Consider the following 27299-nt stretch of genomic DNA (forward strand, 5'->3'; position numbering starts at 1 on the left):
AGGGAACATTTGCCATGTGCTTTAAATAATTATATGGTCTCTAACCGGAAGATTTCAAGGTTGAAGACAAATGGGATATTTCCTTTGGAATAGTCTCCCAGTTGGAGGATATAACAGATGACAAATTTATAACATTTGTAAAGTTGAAGAATAAATGGAAGGGATCCCACTTTTATAAAACTTCACCTGAACAGAATAATTTTACATAGACCTTGGGCTACTAGATAGTTATCACATTAACTTGTTCTTGTTCTGAAGTAATTTAAATTCAGAGATGTATTTGATTACCTGACTACTTTGAGACTCTGAGAAGACTCATTGACAGGAAGGAACGTCTAGACAGGTTGGCATTTGTATTAACCCTTACTTAGGGTTATCCATTGCATGACATTCAGGTGGAATGGATTTAGGTACCCATTATTTTCTATGAACAAGGAAACCCACAAGTTATTATCAATTTAATTCATGTTACGCTCACTTGCTATCAATGCTAAAAAAGGGAAAGAAACATATGTTCAGAGTTCCTTCAATTCAGCAAAAATGTATTGGGGATTTGCTAAATATATTGAGGATTTTAGTAGACTAAAATCTGCAGTCTTTTCATATACTAGAGTGTGATTTTGCAAATTGTTTCTTCCCTTTCCAACCCACCAGAACCTTTGTCTTTGGAAATATGCTTTGCTTATATTTTTCAAATATAGTAAAATTTTCTTTCAAAGTTAAACCAAAAATACTGGTCTTTACATAGTATTTCTTGAATCAGTTGGCCTATTAATTTCTATTAAGCAATGGTAGGTTTGCAGATTGAAGGACTGTGTCAACTGGCTGTTTTAGAATTAAGTCAGAGAATCCAAGGATATAGGTCACAGAAGGGAAATTATAGCCCTGAAACGTGGGAGTTGTAGCAGACATGACCCTTGTCTGAAGACACCAGAGTTGGCTCTTCCTTTACTCTGTCTTTCAGCAAGCAAAAAAAAATGTGTATCACACGTCAGAGAAATGTTTAGTTAGATAGGTCACTTATGGGAAAGTCATTTTCTTTCTTTTTTTTTTTTTTTTTAAGACAGAGTCTCGCTCTGTCGCCAGGCTGGAGTACAGTGCTGTGATCCCGGCTCACTACAACTTCTGCCTCACGGGTTCAGGTGATTCTCCTGCCTCAGTCTCCTGAGTAGCTGGGACTACAGGTGTGCACCACCACACCTAGCTAATTTTTGTATTTTTAGTAGAGATGAGGTTTCACCATGTTGGCCAGGATGATCTTGATCTCTTGACCTCATGATTTACCCGCCTCGGCCTCCCAAAGTGCTAGGATTACAGGCGTGAGCCACTGCGCCCAGCCGTCATTTTATTTCTTAGGCTCTTCACTTGTCCCATTTGTGAAATGGAGGTGGTCTCCCACCCTGCTGTCATGTACTTGAAAAATGCAAGTTTTAGCAATGTTAGGGTTCTACTTTAAACTTACTAAACTTGAGAAGTTAAATGTCGGAGAGACCTAGGTAGCCCTGCAGATGACGCTAAACATTGGTCATACAAGTTGATGTGATGGTAACGTAGGGAAAACCAACTGCACAGTGCTTCCTTTAAACACATACTTATTTCATAAAGTTCTGTTTTCTCGAGAGCTTATTTTGTTTATCTTACCTTATATTCTATATCCAGCTGTAATTGTCTTACTATATCTGTTTTCTAACAGATTTATTCTTGTCTTAAATATAATATTTAAATTTTCCCACAGCCTGTTCCTTTTTTCTCAGGGTCTCTGTGTATAAGACATAAATATTAAACCAAATTTCAAATATTTGTTGCTAAGTAAAAGACTAATTTATTTTTGTGGTCACAGAAGCCACTCCATATTAAATTAAAAGGTTAATTCAACTGGCCTGCAAAAATGCATTGAATGGAATGCTTAGAAACTGGGACCAGGCCGGGCGCAGTGGCTCACGCCTGTACTTCTAGCACTTCAGGAGGCCGAGGGAGGTGGATCACGAGGTCTGGAGATCGAGACCATCCTGGCTAATGTAGTGAAACCCATCTCTACCAAAAATACAAAAATTTAGCCAGGCATGGTGGCACGCACCTGTAGTCCCAGCTACTCAAGAGGCTGAGTCAGGAGGATTGCTTGAACCTGGGAGACGGAGGTTGCAGTGAGCCGAGATCATGCCATTGCACTCGAGCCTGGGCAACAGAGTGAGACTCTGTCTCAAAAAAAAAAAAAGAAAGAAAAAAGAAACTACGACCAAGCAGAGTTAGAAAACTAAGCAGCCCCATTACAGGAATGGGCATGTTATGCACTGGTGTTTTCACTGTTGAATTTATTACGTAAGTTAAGGGACCGAAGCCTAGGGCTTCATCCTGAACCCATCAAAGGTAGAAAGGGTCCAACAGAGAGAACATTCTGACACATCTAAAAAGTACCTCTCCCACACCAGGCATACTCTCACTTTAAAAAAAAAAAAAGTGGCCAGAAGGAAACTGAAGCCTCTGAATAAAAACCAAAGAGAAGAGAGAGCTGTTTGCAAATTTAAGAATGTGTTACTTAGATAATCTACGTGTAAGATTATGTACATAGCAAATCATCACCTGAAAAATGCAGATTTTAATAATGTTAGGGTTCTACTTTAAACCTACTCAACTTGAGAAGTTAAAAGTTGCAAAACCCCCCTGGGAGAGGCTCTAGGTAGCATTACAGATGATAAGAAACATTGATTCCAGCCTTCTGAGAACAAGTAGTATATAATAAGAACTTTTAAACTAATGATACCCTTTCACTGATAATTCTATTCCTAAACAAATCGCCGAAGGAAACCATCCAATACTGGGCAAAACAGGATGCCCTTAACAATTCTATTTATAGTAGTTAAAAACTGGAAATTCCCCAACCACCCCCAGTGTGGGACTAGCTAAACACAGTTGGGGAAGGTAAATATCATAGGATACATGGTAGCCTCACAGCCATTCACTCATTCACTCATTTATTATTTCTTCAGTAGATTATGCAGAGCTCTGCAGGTCATATTCAGGATTTTACACGTTTGTTTGAAGACAAGTAGAAGCCATTTGTTTTAAGCAGAGGGTCGGCATGGCAAGGTACGGAGGTGAAAAGTGGAGGCGGGGCCTCTTAGGCTGCAGTCTAGGAGCAATGGTTATGATATTAACTAAAGTGAGGCTCACTGAGAGAGGAGGTGGTTCAAGAAACAGATAAAAGGCAGAGTCTGCAGGTCTTGGTGACCCATTTCATGTGAGATGAGAAGAAGAGAGGACTTAACGATTACTTCCAAGTTTTTGGTCTGATCGTCTGAGCATTTACTGACCTAAGGAACACAATCTCATTTGTAAAGATGTTTGTGTTAGACACATCAAATGTGTGGCGCCTGTATGACCTCCAGGAGGAATTACTTAGGAGATCATGGAATGTGGTTCTGGAGTTCAGAAGAAGTGCCTGGCTGAAGTAGATTTAGCATAGACGAGCCGATTGAAGCCATGGGAGTAGATGAGGTTGCCCAAGAAGAAGGGGCGACCTGGGGAACCTTACTGTTGAAGGGCTGGAGAAGGAGGAAGAGCAGAGAAGTAGGCAGAAAACCAGGACAGGTGGAAATCTCTGAAGCCATGGAGTATTCTAAGAGAAGGAAGTAGAGATGTCTGGTGAGGATGTTGCTGAGAAGTCAGGCAGTTCCCCAAGTACCAACCATTGCCCTTTGGATTTGACAACAGGGAGGTGAACTGAGCAAAAGCAGATTGGAGAAGGGTGGGAGTGGGAACCGGAATGGAAGGTGAGGAAGTGGTGAGAATGGTGTTGGACAGCTCCCCTGGGAAATTTGGCTGTAAAGGGAGGAGAGAAGGAGGAGCAGGACCTAACAGGGAGGATGGGGACAAGGGGCGTGTGCATGTGGACAGGAAAAAAACTTGAAACTGCCTAAAAGCTAAAGGGAAGAAACCCAACAAAAGAAGTTGGCAATACGACCACAAATGGGGACTGTAAGAGCTAACTGTAAACTGGAAATGTCTGTGTGAAATGATGTCAACTGGGGGAAAAAAATTCCATCCATATGAATGTGACTTTGTAAAACTTATGCATGTGCTTTAAATACAAAAGTACTGAAACAAAGAAAACATTTTTTTGCCAGATTTTGTGAGACACGTCTGTTCACACTTATGACAATTGCAAGAGACACTATCCATTGAGCGTTTATGATGGCAGACGTGGGGCTGGTGCTCTGCACGTATCATCTCATTGAATCCTTACAACAGCCCTGCCAAGTCTGTGGCACAGTTCTCATGTTACACACAAGAATACTGAACTAAGCCCTGAACTGTGGCTCGGAGAAGAAAAATAGCTTCCCTAAGGGCATACAGTTGACAAACAGAGGAACAAACAGAGGAACGAGATTCAAACTTGGGACTCCCTTGCTCCAGAGCCCAAATTCTTTCCTCTAAAATTAAGTAACTTAAATAAATTTAACCCCCCTCAACAGCATCTTGTATGTTGTTTGTCCTCAGACATTAGTAAGATTGATCAGCCAAGTCACAGCAGTATTGTTCACTCGCTCGTTCCTGTCCATTTGAAACACATTGCAATACAATAATGGAATTTAGGATGCTCAAAGAACATGCCTGGCTTGTCACGTAAAGATCACCAATGCAAAACTGTGTTTTGTTTCTGTGTGTGTGCGTGTGTGTGTTCGTGTGCATGCACCCAGGAGTATATCTAGATTTTATGGGCCCGAGGCTTACAATTTAGGCAATATGAATATTTCTAGAACTCTTCCCAGGGACCTGCACAAGTGAAGGAACCCCAAAGCTCACTAGCTTTGTGGCACATCTACCTCTGCACATGCGTGTGTTTACATGAACTGTGTATGTATGCGTGAAGACAGATGGAGGAACCAATGAAAACCATGGTTCTTTGACCAGTACGGCTCAGTTCCATTGAATAGTACAATAGAAGTACTGGTTAGGACCAGTCACTGTGTTTCTTTTCTGGGAAGAGAGGGGAGATTTATTAAAAATCAAATGGGTGGTCGGGCGCAGTGGCTCATGCCTGTAATCCCAGCACTTTGGGAGGCCGAGGTGGGCAGATGACGAGGTCAGGAGATCAAGATCATCCTGACTAACACAGTGAAACCCTGTCTCTACTAAAAAAATACAAAAACATTAGCCAGATATGGTGGCGGGCGCCTATAGTCCCAGCTACTCGGGAGGCTGAGGCAGGAGAATGGCATGAACCCAGGAGGCAGAACTTGGAGTGAGCCGAGATCGCGCCACTGCACTCCAGCCTTGCTCCAACAGAGCAAGACTCCATCTCAAAAAAAAAAAAAAAAAATCAAATGGGTTATGAATTTTCCAAAAAATGCCCTTTGAATTTCAGCCATTAGCTAAGTTAGATATACAGTGCTGTGGCACATGCTCTTTATTTTCAGTAGGCAAATAAATATAACCTATTTTTAAATATATTCTTTATCCCAGAGACTGTTTTGGGGTTGGTTGGTTGGTTGGTTGAGAAAGGGTCTCACTCTGTCATGCAGACTGGAGTGCAGTGGTGCGATCACAGCTCACTGCAGCCTCGACCTCCTGGGCTCAAGCAATCCTCCCACCTCAGCCTCCCGAGTAGCTGGGACAATAGGCATGCATCACCACACCCCACTAATTTTTGTATTTTTTGTAGAGATGGGGATCTCACTATATTACCCAGGCTGGTCTCAAACTCCTGGGCTCAAGTGATCCTCCTGCCTCTGCCTCTCAAAGTGCTGGGATTATAGGTGTGAGGCACAGCATGTAGCCAGATTTTTTGTTAATAACATCTTTCGGATGTGACCTTCTCTCCTACATATATGAAAATTTGAAGAATACATCAAGAGAGCAGGCTGGGTGTTGAGGCATGAAGGGACACTGGAAATGAAAGAAGATGGAGGGCCGTCTTCATATACTTAGAAACCTGCTATAGACAAGACACATATTCTGTGTTACTTCAGAAGCCAAAACTAAGAACCAAAGTACAGGGATTGCGGGGGAAGCCAGATTTCACCTCAGCAGAGAAACTTTCTGTCAACTAGAGCTGTCCAAAAATGGTTTGCTTGTGCCGTGGCCGGCTACCCATCACTGTAATTACCTAGCCAAAGCCACTTGTTTCTGGGTGAAGGGGAGGTGGGAGACTTTTAGTGAGCAAAGTTTGAGTCAATCTAAGAAACCTCTAGAATCCTGTCTAGGTCTAATATTCCAAGTTATTATTGGGGCACACTATCACTGCCAATCATATGCTCATAGTGCATGCACAGCAAGTGGTCCCTGTCCCCGTGGTGGTGACGTGTTTTTGCTGAGCCGGCCGCATTCCCTGACCGAGCCCCTGGTTGCTGAGGAAACATGTCTGTGCATGGAATGACTCAACTAAGGCCACACTCCTGGGTCTTAGTAACTAAGTTTTTTCCTGGCCCGGTACCCGGAACCTCAGGTTCATGCTCCCACCCATAGCCACCTCATGGATAGCATTTAAGGTAACTCCTGATGCCTTATTAGTCTCGTAATAGGTTTATGGTCTAGATAGGAAACTGGCTGAGTCCAGTTAACCTGCCCCTCCCCCAGCTTCCTTCTGCACACTCGGGAAGAACCCCTCTGTCCCTGCTCCCTTGGCCAGCGTCAGTATGGGAGGCTGAAGCGAGCCTGCGCAGAAGGGAGGTGTGCGGCAGACCACGTGTCAGCCCCCCAGAGGCTTAACCCACCAGGTCAGGATGAGGCATCCAGCGAACCCAAGACTGGGAGAGTGACCTCAGTTAGCCTTCTTTACCCTTTCGGGAAGGGGAACATAAAGTTGGCCGTGACCCAGATACTCCATTGTTCTCCATGTGAGACCTCCTTAGAGATCTACGCACCTGTCCTAAGCCACTATAATAAGATCAGGAATAGTAATGATGGGAGTGTTCCCGGTGGTGGTGGTAAAAGCAATGACGAGTGTTTACTGAGCTTTTCCTGTTTGCCTCACGCCATGATGAGCTCATTACATAGACCACCTGATTGAATCCTTACAACGATCCCACAAGGTGGATGCCATCAACATTGCCATTTTATAGATGAGGAGACTTAAGGGGCATTCCTGTGGAGGCACCAGTCTGACTCCAGAGCATGGCCTCTTCACCATGCTGCTGTCTTTCCTCAGTTTCTCTCTCATGAAAACATAGAAGGAAAAGTCACCTGCCTGCTCTCCAGCCCTTGTTTGAGCCACCCCAAGCCCAGAAGCAGCCACTAAGAGGGGTCCAGGGAACAGTTTGTGCACCAAACCCTACTCTGGGTGCTTCTTGTCCTTTCCCTCCTTTAACCCTCATAGCAAATGCTGGAGGTCGGTGCCATTATTTGCATTTTGCAGAGAAGTGCAGGGACTTGCTCAAGGTCACCTGGTGCACAGGAGTTGGGACTCCCACCCAGGCAGCCGTGCCCACCTCTGCAGTCAGCACCTTCCACCACCACACCAGCTCGCCTGGTTAAGTGAACCAAGCTGAACAGCATCACAGACACTAAATTTGTATTTCCTGGCCTCCCCTTCCAAAATGGATACACTAATTACTGACCTTTTTTTTTAGTAATAGTAATCATCAGGAACACATTTTTCAATGTTTTCATTTTTCTATTCCGCATACTACCAAAAAAAACATTGATAAAACCCAGCAAGTGTGAGGCCACGTAAATTAGCAAAAGTTCAGGAAGTCATTACACTAAACCAAAAGAAACAAAGTGTTGATTAGGGGCTTATTTTTGTATGAGATTAAAATATGAATCATTAAAATAGGACTGTATTTCAGGCTCCTTATCCCCGCCTCATCAGAGACATCACCATGACTACTAGGTTTGGATTCAATGAATTCCGAAGCCGTTCTCAGCTCTCAAACGCAGTCATGTGTGCCATGGTTCTCCCTTATACATAGCAGTTTCAAAAGTCTGGTCCAGGACACCTCTGTATCTTCCTGCCCATCTCCTTCTAATAAAATACCTAAGTGACATGGTGTCTGCAGGTCTTTGAAGTATTTTGCTTTATTTAGTCATGATACTAAGTAGTGGCAGAAAGTTACACTAACAGCAACCAAATTTCAAAGGTAGAGGAAGGAACAAAGTCAAGGCGAAAACACAAAATTCCCTCAGGAATCCCTTAGAATCGGGTATCCTTGGAGCTTTATTTAGTATCAGTGATAGAGGGAGCGGGTGTTTGTAGAAAAAAAGACATTAATATGGAACGCTTCTCAGGTCCATGCTGAGCTTGAAAGAAAAAATAATATAGCAATATCTTCAACCCAAAATATGCCTTGAATTTAAGTTGGTAATTAAAATATTTGTTTAAAAAATCGCTAAAATTAGAGACAAAAGCCCATTGTTTGTTATTACTGCTGACTACCTGTCTATATGTGGAGAAGGGTGTGCGGAGATAGTCAGAGGCCTGTGATATTTTAAAGATTAATCACCCACCCCCAAAGGGTTTTGAGGTACCCACCTGCATTTTCAACTTGGATCTAAGAGTCAAGGGGTGGGACAAGACCATGATAAGTTTTGGGTTTGTTTTGGTTTTTTGCTAATTAATCCTTGGACACTTCAAATACCAAATATATCAGAACAGAAAGGTGCCCGCTCAACCCAGCCCCTACTATCCTCTGACTATGGCCTGACATCTCTAGATGATTTTCTAGAGACTGTAGAACCTTGGAACAATGCCTGTGTGCATTTTTAAAGGAGGGAAGCATCCCAGAACATGCCAGTTCCTTATAGAGTATCTTGAATAGTTACCACCTCTAACTGGACTCGTGAATTTTTTTCATGTTTATTCTTTTCCTGCCTAGGATTGAGGTTGGTTAAAAAGGCATATTTTTCTCTGTAGGGAAGATGTCTATGAAGAATCTATGAGTTGTCATCGGAGCATTACAAATGTTCTTAATGACTTCATAATTCTTCGAGTAATCTGAAGTGCAAGCTAAGATAGATGTAAAAAGAACATCCTCACAAATACAAGAGCAATAAATTGGGATCGTTTAAATTCCCTGCCGTTGTTAGGCAGCTACTGAAGCAGTTCAGTAATGTGGGAAAGTGTTCAAATCCTAATGCAGAGGGAAGAAAGGATACTCAACTATTAAAAGCCTGAGTCTAACTATAGAACTGTAGATAGTATTAACAGGGCTTCTGTATCTTAGTGAGGGGATTCTAAGTAATGTTTTGTTTTCTTTCTGATTTTCTGCCTTTTTAAAACATTTTTGGGGCTGTACACAGTAGCTTACACCTGTAATCCCAGCACTTTGGGAGGCCTAGGCGGGTGAATCACTTAAGCTCAGGAGTTTGAGACCAACCTGAACAACATGGTGAAACCCTGTCTCTACTGAAAATACAAAAATTAGCTGGGTGTGGTGGTTCACACCTGTGGTCCCAGCTACTTGGAGGGCTGTGGTGGGAGGATCACTTGAGCCCGGGAGGTGGAGGTTGTAGTGAGCCGAGATCGTGGCACTGCACTTCAGCATGGGCAACACAGTGAGACCCTGTCACAAAAAAAAAAAAAAAAAAGGCATATGATTTTCATGATCAAAAAAGTTTGATTTAAAACTTCACATAGCTCTGACCTTTTGAGTTTCCAGTGCTGCATTCTGTGTCCCGTGAGCTTGGTGAGGGTAGGAGGTGGCAGGCCTGTTTTGCTCTCCAGTTGTATCTTTGGCACAGTGCCAGGCACATGACTGCTGCTCCGTAAATTGTTGTTGGAAAAAAAAATTTCCATTTCTCGATTTCCCTTTCCTTTTTCTTTCCAGGTGATGTGCTCTATGAACTCCTTCAGCATATTCTGAAGCAGAGGAAACCTCGGATTCTTTTTTCACCATTCTTCCACCCTGGAAACTCTATACACACACAGCCGGAGGTTATACTGCATCAGAACCATGAAGAAGGTACTGGAAGAGGCTTCTCTTTTCTTGCCTGAGGTTTAGACAAATCCAAGAAGTTTAATTGTTAACTTGATAAGCTGGTCTTATTCGTGTAAGTTCACTTTTCATTCAGCAGACAATTACTGAGTGCTTACGATGTGCAAGATACACTCTTGGTTCCCTGAAGCTCATAATCAAAGTGAAGCAGTGAGATGGATGTACACAGAAGCACAGAAGCATAACTGTGTAGTAGGCACTGTAAAGGTGTGGTGGAAGGGTCAGTGACACCCAGGTACAGGAAGCAGGGTCTGCTCATAAAGGAAGCAGCTCTGGAGTATGCCTTAGAGCAGTGGTCCCCAACCTTTTTGGCACCAAGGACCAGTTTTGTGGAAGACAATTTTTCCACCAGCAGTGGAGGTGAGGGATGGTTTGGGATGACTCAAGTGCATTACATGTATTATGCACTTCATTTCTATTATTATTACATTGTAATACATAATGAAATAATTATACAATCCACCATAATGTAGAATCAGTGGGAACCCTGAGCTTGTTATCCTGCAACTAGACGATCCCATCTGGGGGTGATGGGAGACAGTGACAGATCATCAGCCATTAGATTCCGTAAGGAGTGCACAACTAGATCCCTCACATGGACAGTTCGTGATAGCGTTTGTGCTTCTATGAGGATCTCATGCCACTGCTGATCTGACAGGAGGTGGAACTCAGGCAGTAATGCGAGCAGTGGGGAGCAGCTGTAGATACAGATGAAGCTTCACTCACTTGCCCACCGCTCACCTCCTGCTGTGCAGCCCAGTTCCTAACAGGCCATGAACTGGTACCGGTCAGTGACCTGGAGGTTGTGGACCCCGCCTTAGAAATCCAGCAGGATTCTGATAAGGTTGAAGTGAAGAACATTCCAGGCAAAGAAAATGGCATAAGGGTGGGGTAAGGCTTTGGAACAGACAGCAATTAGATGACTTGGATTATAGAGCTTATCTTCCCCCACTCTTTTATTGAAAAATTTCAAACATACTCCAAATAAAATAAAATACATAAACCCCTCTGAGCCATCACCCTTGCCTTCACAATGATCACCATTTTGTCATTGCAGAGCTAGTTCAAGGGGCTTAGCTTGGAACCAGAGTGTGGAGAACTTTGGTTTCTGGAATATGGAGGAAAGAAATGGGAAGTCATTGAAGATGTTTTTAGCAGGGGGTAATAAAAGCTGGAGGAAGGAAAGAAAAACACCCAAATCTATGAACTCAGTGTTGGATCAGGGCTTTCTGCATCAGGCATCAGAGGAGGCTGGTTAGAGTGCACTCAGTGTCCGTGTTTATTTCAAGTGTCCCGGTTGTTCCTCTTAATCCTTGATAGAAAGCAAAAGACCAGAATTTAATTCAGGCCCTGGACCTAGTTCCACAATAGGTGCTGGGGCCCGGAAATAGAGTATAAAAACCTTACTTGAGGCCGGGCACGATGGCTCACGCCTGTAATCCCAGCACTTTGGGAGGCCAAGGTGGGCAGATCATGAGGTCAGGAGATCGAGACCATCCTGGCTAACACAGCGAAACCCCGTCTCTACTAAAAATACAAAAAAAAATTAGCCAGGCATGGTGGTGGGCACCTGTAGTCCCAGCTACTCAGGAGGCTGAGGCAGGAGAATGGTGTGAACCTGGGAGGCGGAACTTGAAGTGAGCCAAGATCGCGCCGCTGCACTCCAGCCTGGGCGACAGAGCGAGACTCTGTCTCAAAAAAAAAAAAAAAAAAATACAAAACATTGAGCCGGGCATGGTGGTGGGTGCCTGTAGTCCCAGCTACTCGGGAGGCTGAGCCGAGATCGCACCACTGCACTCCAGCCTGGGCAACCGAGCGAGACTCCGTCTCAGAAAAACGAAACAACAAAACCAAAAAACACCTTACTTGAACACCATTGCATTAAACAGTTGAACAGCTTGAGCACTCAGTGATGGATCGTGCCTCTGAGGGTCAGGATACCCACATCCTCCCGCTTGGATCGGTCAGACAACAGACGTCCAAACGTGCACCAATTTCTTCATATGTACTTTTCCTTAGGTCCAGATTACTAGGGACCTCCAACCGTGGTCCCTTGGGGCATTTCCTTAAAATGATTGCTCATCCCCAAGAGCAGGGCTAACATTTTTGTTTGGTTGTTGGCAAACCAAAAGATGAGAAGTTTCTTGTTTTTCCTAATTAACACTTCACGAAAGAGAGCCTGACTCCAGGCGACTGACATCACCTCCTTGTGCCAAGCATTTCACAGCAGGTCCCCTCGCTTCTGTGATGGAGAACGGACAGCATTTTGTGCAGGCTCCCTGCCTTCCTCTCATCCTTTCCTCCCCTCACTCTACCCTTGCTAAATTTAGCAGCTGCCCTCCTCCCCCAATTCAGGTTTTCATTCTTTTGCTCTTCCTGCCATGTGCATTTCCGGCTTGCATAATAGCCACCAGCCACTCTAAAGAAGAGGAGGTGGGTTTACTGAAGCTTGACATTAAGGCAAGAAATATATTACCTAGCCTGCCTTTCAGATACAAAGGGTATGTGATGGGTTTTCGTTCTCTCATTCTTTCTCTCATTATTTATTTTTTTTAAATCTCATTTGGAATTTCTAGCCCCATTTTATTCCTGAGTGTGATTGGAGGCTTATGGTCTCTCCTCCTCCCAGATCCTTCCTCTTTTCCCCTTGGCCTGATTTGACTCAGAAGTAGGTGTGTTTGTTGTTCTCATTTGCAGGAGCTCAGCAATAGAGAAAGCTGGCTTACTCTGAGAGCTACTTTCAAACCAAGTAAATACAGATGTGCCACCGCATACGCTGTCATGAGCTTTCTCTCAAGTATTATGGTGTCGGTAGTGGTGAGCGCGGTAGGTAAGAGAATGGAGCTAATGAGGCCGAGGTAAAGGGTGTCGTTGCCTGCAGACCAGTTAGCTCTGCTTCAGACCCAGCTCTTAAAAATAGAGCATTTTCAGAGACCATTCCTTAAAGCTGATGGCCAGGAAGCAAGGTCTGAAAGCATATGTCCCCCTCCTTTGTCTATTCGGACAGGGCGCATGTGCTCTGATGAACAGATGCACACTACAAGGAGAGAAGTGTAGGTCTGTATCAGGTGGTATCCAGGGAGAAGAACTGTCCAAGGCACAGAGGTGACATGAAGAGGTGGCCCTCTCCCTATCCCCCTGCCTTTCAGCTATATGGTGCCCTTGATGACAAAGAGAACAAGTAGAGAGGTGCATGGATCAGCACAAGTTTCCTGCCTCCAGCTGCTTCCTCTCTCTTTCCCTTCTTCTCCACTGAAAAGAAAAAAATCCAGCTCAACATAAATTGTTTCCAGAATCAATACTGTTACATTTAATTATGAAGGATAACAGATGATTGATGTGGGCATATGTTAACATACAGAAAGCTCTGGTTCTGAAAAAAAAAATCTGTCAAGTGAAATTATACATACCAAATATTACTTCCCCAGTGATTTATTTTACATAACTGGGAATACAGTTCCATATAAAAGTATGTTAACCCAAGATGACACATGTTGCTACCAACTTGGCATAAGTAAGTAGGTAAGTGGGTAGGTAGGTAGGTGGGTAGGTGGATAGGAATGACAGAATGGAAAGAGAACAAGGCCCAACTCAGCTGTTCAGCAGCCTGGCACAGTGAAGCATGCACGGTCAAGTGCAAACACAAGGCATCATTCAACCGCCTTGTGATTTCACCTCATCGTGGCCACAAACTTAACCAGTTCAGGCATTCATAATTTCACAATGGGCATTTATGTCACAGTACAAATGTGTCTTGCTCAGTCTAGCACCAGTTCCCCCCCATGTATCCTCTATGACTTTCTTACATTGAAATCATGCCTTCCTTAGTAGCCACGTGACAGTGCTAGAAGCTAGGAAGTTGGTGTTAGCTCAGAGGTTCCCCTCCATGCCCTGACAGTAGACGAGGATGATCATCATGCTAATTCAAACTCTCTATATGTGAACATTCATTACCTCTATAATGTAGTCCATTCTGAAATCACATCATGCCTTGAGCAAAGCAGTCCTCAGATTACACTTACCTCTAGAAAAACCAGCATTTTCACCCTTTTTCCTTATCAATTCTGGGAAGGGAGGGTGATTTTATATAATTTGGTTAACCTTGTAATTTTTCACCCCATACCAACACACTTATGACAGTGACACAGGGCTCCATCAGTAAGTAAGCAAGCAAGGACGACATATCAAATATTCAGGCAAAACCAGAACCAGACCATCCTCAAACTGGGGTGAGTGGGTGTGAGTGTGAGTGTGTGTGTGTGTGTGTGTAAGTGTTTTAAAGGATGAGATCTGGAGGTCAGGAAACCAGGTCCTAACCCTTCATTCTGCCAGAACAGATCATAAGGGCTGAAGTTTCTCATTTCTCTGACTCTGTCTCCCCAGTTATAAGAAGGGGGTTAGACTAAATGGTTTCTGCAGTCTCTTACAGCTCTCAAATCCCCACATTACATCCAAGGAATCTGAGTCTTCCTGGGTGATATGAAGATAAGGCGTATTCCCTTCCTTCAGGGTCTTGAGCATCTAAAATCTAGAAAATCATAGCAGTGTCCTGCCTGGTGTTGCTCAGAAGCAGGAGAAAATCTCTTCTGTCCTGATTTGTCTCACCTTATTGAGAACTTCAGATAACATTGCCCCTCTGAGAGTGGCAGCAAGAGTAGTGTCATTCACTTATTTCATCATAAAAAGCTCAGTTTAAGGACATTCTTTTTCCTTGACTGTTACGACTCATTTTATCTTTGCAATATGAATTAGAATGCAGGTAGGTAGTTATGTAGAAAGGAGGTAAACAATGATATTACTTCTTTCACAAAAACCAGGAGGCAAAGCATCTTTAGAAATAGCAGACCAGCAAATGACTATAAAATAAATTTATTTTATCACGTTGCAGGTGTGTTGATAACTTCTTTTCATACCTTAGATTCTTTTATTTTGGGTTTTATCCCCATATATATATATTTAATTGTCACTTGTCCTCTGGTGTTGGAACTACTTGAATATTGGCCCCCTACAAGCTCCGTGGAAACATAAAATAGGCCTCCCTTCTGGGCTAGTCTCGGAATGGGACCAGCTCCGCAGAACTGCCCCATGGGACTGGATGTGCAGTCTGTAGGGAGAAGGAGCAAGATCTGGATTTCTCCAACGTTCTCATCCCATCACCCCCTTGGAGCTTGATAATTTCAGCTCTTCAGTCCCATCCTTTCCTCTGCCCCATCAAAGAGATTATGGAGCAGTGATTCTTAATCACTTTAGTGTGCAGATATTCACACATATGCAGGGCGGAGATTGTTTCTATAGCACTGGGTGCACTTTAACGTGGCAGTTCTGCTCTGGGACAACTCTTTATCACGAGGTAAATGTGGAAATCGCAAGTGGTGAGAAATTTCAAGCCTCGAAGTACAATCGATCTCAATTTTTGTTACAACTAGCACATGGGAATGGCTCAATAATTGAGAGAAGTCATTTCTTTGTGAGAGATGGAGAGGGTGGTGTGTGTTCTGTGATGGCCCACAGAAGTTTTATTTATATGATTGCTTTATTGAGGGGAATCGTACCCCTCCTGCCCCACCACCAAACCTAAGTGCCCCAAGACTGCTTTGGCAGAAGGAAATGGTATACAATTTTAATGAGATAATTAAAGAAGATGAGGTGTATGAATCTGCTTCTTAATAACAAAAGAATAGCTAACATTTATTGGGTCCTTGTTGTGTGCCGGCCCTGTTCTAAGCTCTTACATGTTTGAATCATTTAATCCTCACCACCACCCTATAAAAGAAGGTGATATTATTATCTCCACTTTATAGATGAAAAAATAAAGGTTAAGAGCAATAAGTAACATGCCCCAAAATCAAGTAGCAACGCTGAGATTTAAACCCAGGTGGGGTTGATGCCAGTGCCTGCATTCATTCCACTGCGTGGAATGAGGAGACCAAAATACATCTTCATGAATGTTTGTAGTGCAGGCGCCCTGAAAATAGAGCACATGATTGAAAGATGAGTAGAAGTTGTGGAGATGAGGACGCCAAAGCAGTTTTCAGGTCACCTGACTGGGGTACAGTGTGTGGCAGGTCCCCTGCTTACGTTACTGCCAAATTTATACCAAAAAATGTCAAAGATGACTTTTGAGATTCCAAAGTATGTCTAGTTCATAATATTAAAAACTCATGCTGAGTTGGACTGAATTCACCCTTGTAGATGATTAACTCCCTTGGGATCGATGGGCCATCATGAAAATCTCCCAGCCTGTGAGAACTGTGGGTTCTGAGCCAGGCACCGGCTTCTGAGAGCAGAAGCACTGGCTATCACCCACCCCCTGAGGAGATCACGCCTTGAAAGCTGGCCCCTCACTACAGTTGCTTAGTAGGCACCAGGTAGATGCAGTCGTTAGCTGCTCAAGTCACATCCTTTCACGGTTGTTGTAAAACCACTCGATTCTCTAGTTTTGCTGGAATCGTGTTGATGACCACAGGGTCAAGAAGGCTGTGGGCTGGGATTTGACATCTTCGTTACACATATTAACCGTGTAATGCATGACGGAGCCAGAGGGCATGCTGGCACGTATATGCATGCACTCTAGATCCCCCGACTACCTGGGTTCTAATCCCAGCTCCGCAGTTTACTGGCTGTGTGACTTCAGGCAACTGCCTTGGGTCTCAGATCTCCACCTGTAAAAGAAGGAAAATGACAGGACCTATCTCAAAGGGTTGACGTAAGAAAGAAATGAGTCTCCAGCCTGGGCGACACAGTGAGACTCTTGTCTCAAAAAAACAAAAAAGAAAGAAAAAAGAAAAGAAAAAAAAGAAAGAAATGAGTTAATATGGAAAATGCCCTTAGAATAGCCAAGCACTCAGTAAATGTTACTCATTATCATGATTGAATATTTCTGGCTATTATTTTGTTGTTTTCCCCCCTCTTTTTATATAAATTATTAATTGGGATAAAATACACAACATTTACCATTTTAACCATTTTTAGGTGTACTTCAGCAGTGGTACGTCTATTCACAATGTTGTGTAGTTGGTTTTTCCTTCCACTTTTCTTAACCATTCTCAATATCGCAACTGCACGCACTTTGTGCAAACATCAGGTTTGTGCATCTTATACGTAGGGAAGGGCTGTTGCCTCCCTCGCTGTTATCCAAGAACACCTTCGCGGATTCATCTGCGCTGTGGTTTCTGTGGGAAAATACATTTAAAGTGCCAATCTTCATTACTCTCATAACACAGCCTGTTTGGAAGTGAGCACTGCTTGCATTCTGTTACCTTGCAATACCTGTCGAGCGCTGAGTCCTCCATGACCCCTTTGGAACCTTCGTATTAAACTTCTGGCTGTCTCCTCCCTTAAGAACTACAAGGTTAGCCTTTTTGCACCCCTTTCTGTTCTGGGAATCTTGAATCTGGCAGCAGGTAATGACAGGTCCCATCAGAAACAGGTTAAGATCTTGACTTCCTGCTCCCCCTGGGAGCTGGGCCTCCGAGCACCACTTAACACCTTTTTCCCTTGACCTGGCCTCATTCCAGCCTTCTGCAAGTCCTGCTTTCCTCTCCAGGACCTTTCTTCCTGCTTTGCCTCCTATATTTCAGGGCGTAGGGCAGCATGACCTTTTACCCTCTGACCCTTGCCCCTGCTGCAGCATGTATTTTTTGTGACGGCGTGTAGGGACTGGATTGTGCAGAGACCCTCTTTGCATCTGGGCCCTCGGCCTGTTACAGAAGGGACCCTCACCCTCCCTGCCTGCACCGGGGTCCTCCAACTGGAGGCTGCTTTTAGCCCTAGGGCTAGCGTGCTCTCTTAAGCCAGAAGTTTTAGGGGCAAGAGATCCCTAATATGCATGAATGACTCTCACAAGACAGGCAGGAAGTCTCCAAGAGACTTCCTTTACCCCTAGGGAAATGCCATCTGATCTTTGAGATAAGGAGTTGGGAGCAGTTTGATTTCACCTCCAGAGAAGGAAGCCCTCAGTTAAGGGGTCATTTTGCTCTTTTCCCCACTCCAGGGCCTCTCTGCCTTACCTCTCTGCCACCTGTGACTCCAGGCCTTATACATGATTGAGAGGTTTACCCAAACAGACCTAATTGGCTTATTGGAAATCCAATCTCTTGATTTCTTAATTCACTTCTTTTGTGCTGCTTTATGGAGACAAAGGAGACTCCCCTATACTGCCTGTGAAGAGCCAGACGGTCTGCAGCCCCGATTGTGAGGCCTCCTGTGTCGGCAGATGTGCATGTACTCTCTCTACCGATCCCCTGGAAAGGTGGCCTGTTTGGAAGCAGTCCTGCCCAGGCCTGCTGCAGTAATGAAGATTAAGCCTCAGAGTACTACACGTTACCCATTTTGTTTCGTTTAGCCCCTTTCATCAAATGCTTATAAAATTCTAGGAGCGTACATAGGGTTTATTGTTGGTAACCTCAGACATATGTGAATCATCCACTCCAAACTAGGGCAGTTTTCTTCTCAGGCCCTCCAAGGGAGTTCAGTGACATTGGCACATTGTGGGGATGAATAGGCTGAAATGCCGGGCACACAGTCAAGGGGAAAGGCTCCAAACCAAGCAGAGGTTGAACCTCAGGTAACTGGAGTAGGGGGCATATTAGTTAGCTAGGGCCGGTGTAACAAAGTACCCCAAACTGGGTGGCTTAAACAACAGATATTTATCATCTCACAGTTCTGGAGGCTAGAAGTCCAAGGTCAACATGGTGTGCCAGAGTTGGTGGTTCCTTCTGAGAGCTTTGAGATAGGATCTGTTCCATGACTCTCTCCTCTTTTCTGGTGGTTTGCTGGCAAGCTTTGGCATTCCTTGCCTTGGAGGTCTCTGCCTTCACCTTTACCTCCTTTCTTCCCCTGTGTATGTCTCTAAGTCCAAAGTATACTTTTTATAAGGACACCAATCATATTGACTGTTCATAAAATGACCTCATCCTAACTAATTGCATCCTCAAGGACCCTCTTTCCAAATAAGGTCACACCCTGAGGGTACTAGGGGTTAGAACTTCAACTTATGAATTTTGGGGGAGAGATTTTCATCCCATAATGGGCATAGGAGACCGGGAGTGGTATATGAAATATAGTTTGAATTCCACCTCAAGACCTTGAGCTTATGACTTCTGTCTAGCTCTGTGTGTCATTCATACTTCCCACTACATTTTAACAAAATGACTGGGATAGGGAGAAAGTAAAACCCAGTGGACTGAGGCTTGAGTGAGCATTACCTGCTGGGCCTGTTGATTTGCGTCTCCCTGGCGACCTTCTTCTCTGACCAGCATCTGTGGGCTTAGGGAAAGCACAATGGTGGAAATGTGATCCTGGTGTGTGAGATGCAAACTTGATCTTAGCCTTTGCTGTACCCTGGAAACTTACCAGTCAAAACTTTCACCAAAGGCAGATTTTTGTTTGTTTGTTTAGGTTTACTAGTTACTTATTATTTATAGCGTGATTAAATTGGGTCAAATTTTTATGAATTTTTAAGTAGAGAAACTTTCCTAACAAGAGGAAAGGGTAAGAAATCAGACCTTTTTGTACAGAAAATTACCACATTTAAAGTCCTGGTTTATTTTAGGCTGTTTGGCAGTGAGAAGAAGGGATTATTTGTGTCTAACAGAGGTCTACAAGGAAAAAGGTTTGAGATCAGAAAACACTTCCAACCAGAATGACAGTTCCCTGCCAGTCCTTGGTCTTTCTTCCTCCCTTCCTTCTGTGTCCACAGGGACTAATTATGTCTGGCTTTCCCTCCCTCTTCCTTGTATATTTCCCTTCCATATCAAGACCTTCAGAATGAGGGCAATGTGGATAATTTCCCAGTTTTCCAGCTGGGCAGCTCACCAAGAACAAACCCAGACATCAAGGCCAGACCAAAAAAATCTTCTTGTTTTAGACAGAAGACTCCTACATCTGGGGGATTTAATGCACCCACTGTCCGCTCAGTGCATTTCCTGTGTCCGGAGCTTCTCTGCCTGCCGGCTCTGGTCTCGTAAGTTTCCATGCCCTGTTGCCAACTTATAATAACAGAGGCGGCAGGCAGTAGGCTAAGAACGTCATAGCCCACTCGGTACACGGGCACTGCTTTGCAGACTGAAACAAAGCTTGCAAGGTCTCACTGCAGGCCTCTCGGCCTTGACAGTGGTTGTGCCCAGACCACCAGGAGCCTGGAATTAAATACCCTCGGATCCAGTTCTCTACTGTTAATGTTATCAGCTTCATCAAGTACTTCCTCTTTGAGTGATATCTGCAGAGAAATAAATAAATCAAGCTCCTCCAAGTCCTGTTCCCGCCTGGATCCTGAGTCCAAAGTAGAATCTGAGTTGGATTATCCAAAGCACTATCACCCTCCTGCATTGTTCCCAAGGTCTGGGCAGGAACGGAGAGTGAAATCTCTCCAGGACATTACATCAGTTCCTCCTTTACCCTTGGCATGAAAGTTCTTCCTCTCCTGGTCCTCCCAGACTTCCTAAGGCCTGGCCTGAGTGCACACCCACACACGAAGCCTTGAAGCCCAGGACATCAAAGAAAGCCTGCAGGTAACCAGATTACTGACCAACGCCTGTGACTGTTTTGAAATTTATAAGATGGGAAATGGATTCAGGAAATGGGATTTTTCAATACATGGTCTTCATCATCCTTAAGTATTTTAAACCTTAATAAGCTTTTAAGTAAAGAAAGACATTCTGTAAATGGCATTTAGAAGAAAATATAGGAAAGTTCAAACTGGAACTGTCTTCAGTTGTTTACAGTGATCATACTCTGTGACAAATGAAAAGTGAACCATGGACAAAAGATAAATACATTTCTATGGGCAGCAGAATTGAGATCCATGTTATCTATAAAAGGAAAGTTTGCCTTACCTCCAGAAGATTACAGATCATTTTAGTCGGTGCCTGGTAAGCATTTATATGCATTTGGGTTAAAGTGAGGAAGTTAGTGCTTGTCATCCCAACCTATATCCTTGCAAGGTTAATTAAGCACTTTAAAAAAAAAAAAAAAAAAAAAAGCTTTTTATAACAGATAATATCAAACCTATACAAAAGTAAAGAGAATTGTATAATGAATCACCATGTACCCATCACCAGTTTTGATGGTCAACTCAAGGCCAATCTTGTTTTCCCCTGTGGTCTACCTCCTCTCTCCTTCACCATCCCAGATTATTTCATAGCAAATTCCAGATACATAATTTCCCTTGTAAATAGTATCAACAGGCTGGGTGCGGTGGCTCACGCCTATAATCCCAGCACTTTGGGAGGCCGAGGCAGGTGGATCACCAGGTCAGGAGATCGAGACCATCCTGGCTAACACAGTGAAACCCCATCTCTACTAAAAATGCAAAAAATTAGCCAGGCGTGGTGGCAGGTGCCTGTAGTCCCAGCTACTCAGAAGGCTGAGGCAGGAGAACGGTGTGAACCCGGGAGGCGGAGCTTGCAGTGAGCCGAGATCGCGTCACTGCACTCCAGCCTGGGCAACAGAGCGAGACTCTGTCTCAAAAAAAAAAGCAAAAAAAGTACTTGCTGTTTGACCAGAACAAGTCAAAGACCTAGTATCAACATAGGTCTCAAAAAAAGGCACTATAAAATCAATCACAGAGCCATCATATCACTTGAAAACTAGTAGTTCCTCGGTATCATCAAATAATCTACTAGTGTTCACTTTTTACCAACCATCTCATAAATGTTTTTTACAGCCAGGCGCGGTGGGTCACGCCTATAATCCCAGCACTTTGGGAGGCTGAGGTGGGTGGATCATCTGAGGTCTAAAGTTCGAGACCAGCCTGACCAACATGCAGAAACCCCATCTCTACTAAAAATACAAAATTAGCCGGGCATGGTGGCGCATGCCTGTAATCCCAGCTGCTCAGGAAGGCTGAGGCAGGAGAATCACCTGAATTCCGGGAGGCAGAGGTTGCAGTGAGCCAAGATGGCTCCATTGCACTCCAGCCTGGACAACAAAAGCAAAACTCCATCTCAAAAAAAAAAAAAAAAAAAGTTTTTTACAGTTTGAATCAGAATCCAAACAACATCTATACATTGCAAATGGTTAATGTATCTCTTAAAGTCTTTTTCAATCTATAGGTTCCCATCTGTATCCTCCTTGTGTGTGTGTTTGAGCAGTCCCTCTCTTCAGGTTTTCTTAAAGAAGTCACTCATAATTAGTATATTCATATATATAATATATTATAAATATTAGTGTATACATATACACTGTATAAGTATATACTTATATAGTATTAGTTATACACCATATATTATATATACTATCATACTATGCATATATAGTATATTAGTATAATCTCCCCCTGTACATAGTTTCTTTTTTTCCTCTTGTTGCTTTCGAGATTTTCTCTATTTTTGGTTTTCAGCAGTTTGACTGTGGTGTACCTGGGTGTGGTTTTTATTTTACATATCTTACTTGAGATTCTTGGATCTTTGAATTTACTGTTGTTGATAATGTTGTTACCAAATTTGAGGACAATCTAGCTATTATTTTTTAATTTATCCTACCCTGTTTCTTTCTATATTCTCCTTCTTGGACACCAATTACATGTGTGTTAGACCATGTGATATTGTTCCACAGGTCACTGAGGATTTGTTTTGTTTGGATTTCATTTTTACTGATCTGTCTTCAAATTTTCTAATCCTTTCTTCTCTCATCTCCATTCTGCTATTAAGTCCATCTAGTCCAGTCTTTCATTTCAGATATTATACTTTTCAGTTATAGAATCTTTATTTTGTCTTTTTTTTAATTCCATTTCCCTTTTGGCAGGCTCTATGTGTCATCATTTATTACAACCATCGTTTTCTTTTAGGGCTTGAACTTATTTGTAATAGCTGCTGTAAAGTTTTTCTGTTTGTTTGTTTGTGCTAATTCCAACATCTGCATTATCTCAAGTCCTGTTTCTGTTGATGGCCTTGCCTCCTTATTATGAGTAGCATGTTTGTATTTCTTCTCATATCTAGAAAATTGTGACTGGGTGCTGAGCACGTTGAGACACTGGATTGTGTTCTGTTCCACTGAAGAGCGTTGACTTTTGTTCTAGCAGGCAATCAAATTACTGGCCAGTGACTTTGAATCTGTAGAAGCATGGTCTTACGTTTCATTAGGTCCAATCTGTTTCTATTTTGCCTTTTGCCCTTAGCCAGATCCCCTTGTCCTAAGGTTTTTACTCTTACATTGTGGTCATTCAGGGGTAACAAACAGCCTGAAGTGTTTACAGAGCCTTCAAACTTGATGAGACTCAAACTCTGAACTCTGTCTCCACTGCAGTAGCCAGTAGCTGAGATTTCTGCTCATATCTTTTGATTATACAACTGTTGCTTTTCACTGAACTCCAAAGGGTCTCCCTGGCACTTGGGCTATTCAGTAGTCAGACAAGAATTTGAGGAAACTTTTACATTTAATCACTCTCCCCTCTGAGGCTCCCACTGTATGGGATTTGTTTCTTCAATTTTCTACCATTCTGGCAACTACCTACTCTATCTCAAGCAACTTTCTGTTTATCTTCTAACTGCCCTGTGCGGCACAGACTGGGGAGGAGCATGCAGTATAGGGCAGTTAGGAGATCAGCGGAACCAGGGAGAAAGCTGTTTAAACATGGACCTCACTCTGTGCAGGTCCCTTCTTTCAAGAGTGAAATCCCGGTTTTTGTCTGCCCTTGATACCTTCAAATAGTTTTTTCAATGTATTTAATACAGTTTCTTTCATTTCTATCCGTAGGACGGTTCCTTTGGTACAAGCCACTCTACTGTTGTTGAAACTGAAACTCCCCCTTTCCTTGTTTAGATAAGTGGTGGCAGATCATAAATGCTTCATCTTGCTTTTCGTATCTAACCATAGATTCTGGATGCTAGTCCTTAGCAAAATATTGAGATACTCCTCACTCCTTTTTACATTTATATAGTACTCCATTGTTTAGAGATATATACTATAATTTATTAAATCAGTCTCCTATTGATAGCTATTCCAATGATGAGGCACTTTTGAACTTACGGCAGTAGGTTATACAGCAGTCACAAAATAAGCCCTTTGCTTTCAAGGAGATGATCTTTTAATATTATGAACAATATTTTTGTTCAGTGTTTCATATGATAGATGAGATCTAGTAGAACTTTCAAAAAAGAAAAAAGTCCCCATTTTCTTCTTAACCCTGTGTAAAACTTAAAACCACCATGTCTGTCTCTGTTTACTGACCCTATCAAATTACTGAATTCCCTTTATGTGTTCTTTATATATATATATTATCTTAATGGACAAAGGTGATATGTTTGACTTGCTTTACTTAGAACTGTGGACAATTCTTTGACCAGAACAAGGACAGCAAGCATGCACATCCTTTTGGTGAGGCTGCCCTGGGAAAAGATGTGGCCAGAGAGAGTTCATTGAGTTGGGTGAGCAGCCATGTAGAAATCTCCATTTTTATGGGCAGATTTCTGTCCTTCTGCACCTTAGCAGGGACTTCTGGAGCCAGGTGTGTGCTGGTCCATTCCCCAACCCAGCCCTCAGAGCTACTTCTGTTGCTGAGCTGTGTACACTTCTGATGTTATCCTCGCACACACATGCAACTTCGAGTGGGACGGGTTAGAGGTATTGTTAGAGGTGTCCCATTCATCCTGCTTCTTCCTTACCTCTGCCTGTCTCTGAGCACTTGTAGGGTCTGTGCACTCAGAAGCAAAGTGCTCCCAAAAGTTCTTTCAAGTTCAGTAAGATTGTCATTCTGTAAATTGGGGCCACTGTGCATGCTTAGAGCAGGTTTTGGTGACTTTGCGTCGTAGTTTCTATGTTGCAGTGACAGATGTCATGAGTACACAGGTTCTAAAATCTGACTGGAGTCTGGTTCTGATCTCCTAACTGACTGTTAGGAGATTGTGTGGCCTTGGGTAAGTTGCTTAACTTCTTTATGCCTCAGTTTTATCGTCTGTAAAACAGGGGTACTAGTGGTATCTCCTGGTTAGGAGTGCTATAAGGTTGGGGTTTTTTTCTTTTTCTTTCTTTCTTTTTTTTTGAGACAAAGTTTTGCTCTGTCACCCAGGCTGGAGTGCAGTGGTGTGATCTTGGCTCACTGCAACCTCCACCTCCTGGGTTCAAGTGATTCTCATGCCTCAGCCTCCCGAGTAACTGGGATTACAGGTGGGAGCCACTGCACCCAGCCAGGAGTGCTGTTAAGTTTTAAACAGTGAAATCCAGCATCTAAGATACAGTTATTACTAATAATTATTACTAATATGATTAACATTAACACTAATACTAATAACTCCTAGAGGTAGAGAATATGAAAATTTTAGTTGTGAAAATGTAAGTCAATGAAAGCATCTAGACAGAAACCCCTAAGAACGCTTCCCCCTCTGAAAGCGATGTAGAAGAGTTAAATGATGACCAAAAGATGAGGCATGGACGTTTGGCTTCCTTGTGCTTACAGGCCACAGGTAGGTGATTAACGGAATGCTTGCAGACATCCTTAGGTTGCCTGGCAATAGAAAAATAGTTTCAATATGCACACTTTACATTGTTAAGCGGTGAAAAAGACACTGCATTCTGGGGAGAAATGTTCTTTACACATAACCTACACGCTCCTCCATTTACCGCCTGGAGAGCCACGGGGAGGGTCCTGTCCTGCCAACTCACCGTGATTGCCTTTCCCTCTGCTCCACAGATAACTGTGTCCAGAGGACCCCCAGGCCATCCGTGGATAATGTGCACCACAACCCTCCCACCATTGAACTGTTGCACCGCTCCAGGTCACCCATCACGACAAATCACCGGCCTTCTCCTGACCCCGAGCAGCGGCCCCTCCGGTCCCCCCTGGACAACATGATCCGCCGACTCTCCCCAGCTGAGAGAGCTCAGGGACCCAGGCCGCACCAGGAGAACAACCACCAGGAGTCCTACCCTCTGTCAGTGTCTCCCATGGAGAATAATCACTGCCCAGCGTCCTCTGAGTCCCACCCGAAGCCATCCAGCCCCCGGCAGGAGAGCACACGCGTGATCCAGCTGATGCCCAGCCCCATCATGCACCCTCTGATCCTGAACCCCCGGCACTCCGTGGATTTCAAACAATCCAGGCTCTCCGAGGACGGGCTGCATAGAGAAGGGAAACCCATCAACCTCTCTCATCGGGAAGACCTGGCTTACATGAACCACATCATGGTCTCTGTCTCCCCCCCTGAAGAGCACGCCATGCCCATTGGGCGAATAGCAGGTGAGTGAGCTCCCCTCTCGCTGCTCCAGCATCGTGGAGACCTGACAAAGCCCCACTCTCCCCTGTGATGCTTGCAGCCAGCCTCGCACCATTCCCAATTAGGCGCCCTCCAAGGCTCTGTGAGGGCAAGTGGAGGCTTCTGCCTGCATGAGGCGAAATCCCTAATGGCTTGGTTAATGAGCCGCTGGGATCGAGTAGTTAATGAGCCTCAGAAATGTTAAGAAACAAATGTCCTACGTCCAGCTTACAAGGAGAGTCACATCAGAATCAAGGCTAAGCGAAAACATTTAAAATAAAAGGTTTATGAGCATGCTAATGGCCCTGTCCTGAAGTTTCCAGCAGCTAATTAATGACCAGACATAGCAAAAAGAAGCTTTGTCTCCGATTCAGGCCTGTAATTCCATCCTGCGGGCAGTAACATCGTGCAGCCTTCACCTTGGGAGCGGGTAGGAGAGGAAAACAGGATTATGGTATTGGAGGCAGGTGTTGCTGGGCCATTTGACAGAGGAGACCACTCTCAGATTCTCTTTCATGTATGATAAGAAGCCCAAATTTGCTTACTTAAGGGAAGAAACCAATGGAAACCAGTGGGAAAAATATCTACACATTGTTTCCTAGGATGCTCATAATTTACGTGAACTCATTCTTCAGAAGCTTAATCCTCTAACCGTGTGACAAGGTTAGCTCTTTTCATAGTGCATTACTTCATTAGTGGGATATTTGTTGAGCACCTGCTGTGTGCAAATAAATGCATTAGGAGTAGGATACAGAGCTAATTTAACATGCAATATCTTTTTCCCCGAGGAATTTAGAATATAGTGGGGGAGACAGAGGTGAAAACCACTAAGATATAAGGCAGAATGAAGTAAGCCCCATGTCCCATTCATTTTATGTACCAGCATTCATTGAGCACCTACTGTCTGCCGGAGTAATGAAGTGCTGTAGAAACAAAGCAGAAGGAAGGTGTGTTTTGACTGGAGGGACCAAGCAAGGCTTTGCAGGGGAGAGAGTGTGACACTGAAGTGATTGTGCTTTCAGTAGTGGAAGGGAGACCTGGAGACAGGAGAGAACAGACCTGTTCAGGGAAAGGAAAGAAATGCCCCCTCCTCCCTGAGCCCATAACCTGGTCAGAGTCCCAGCTGACCATCAGGGTGCTGCCATGCTGATGGCAATGGAATAACAGGCTCCTACAA

The 27299-nt window shown here is 43.7% G+C and overlaps 1 protein-coding gene across 1 annotated transcript in view; it reads left to right on the forward strand.

Annotated features, from left to right (window-relative positions):
- ETV6 (ETS variant 6) overlaps positions 1 to 27299 on the forward strand; it is a 243730-nt gene that overhangs the window by 196301 nt on the left and 20130 nt on the right. Inside the window, exons 4-5 of the mRNA XM_025402332.1 lie at positions 9765 to 9899; positions 25561 to 26106. Of these exons, the coding sequence (XP_025258117.1) occupies positions 9765 to 9899; positions 25561 to 26106 (681 nt within the window). The remainder of the gene's footprint in view (positions 1 to 9764; positions 9900 to 25560; positions 26107 to 27299) is intronic.

This window comes from Theropithecus gelada, chromosome 11 (assembly GCF_003255815.1).
Source record: "Theropithecus gelada isolate Dixy chromosome 11, Tgel_1.0, whole genome shotgun sequence".
Classification (NCBI taxonomy): domain Eukaryota; kingdom Metazoa; phylum Chordata; class Mammalia; order Primates; family Cercopithecidae; genus Theropithecus; species Theropithecus gelada.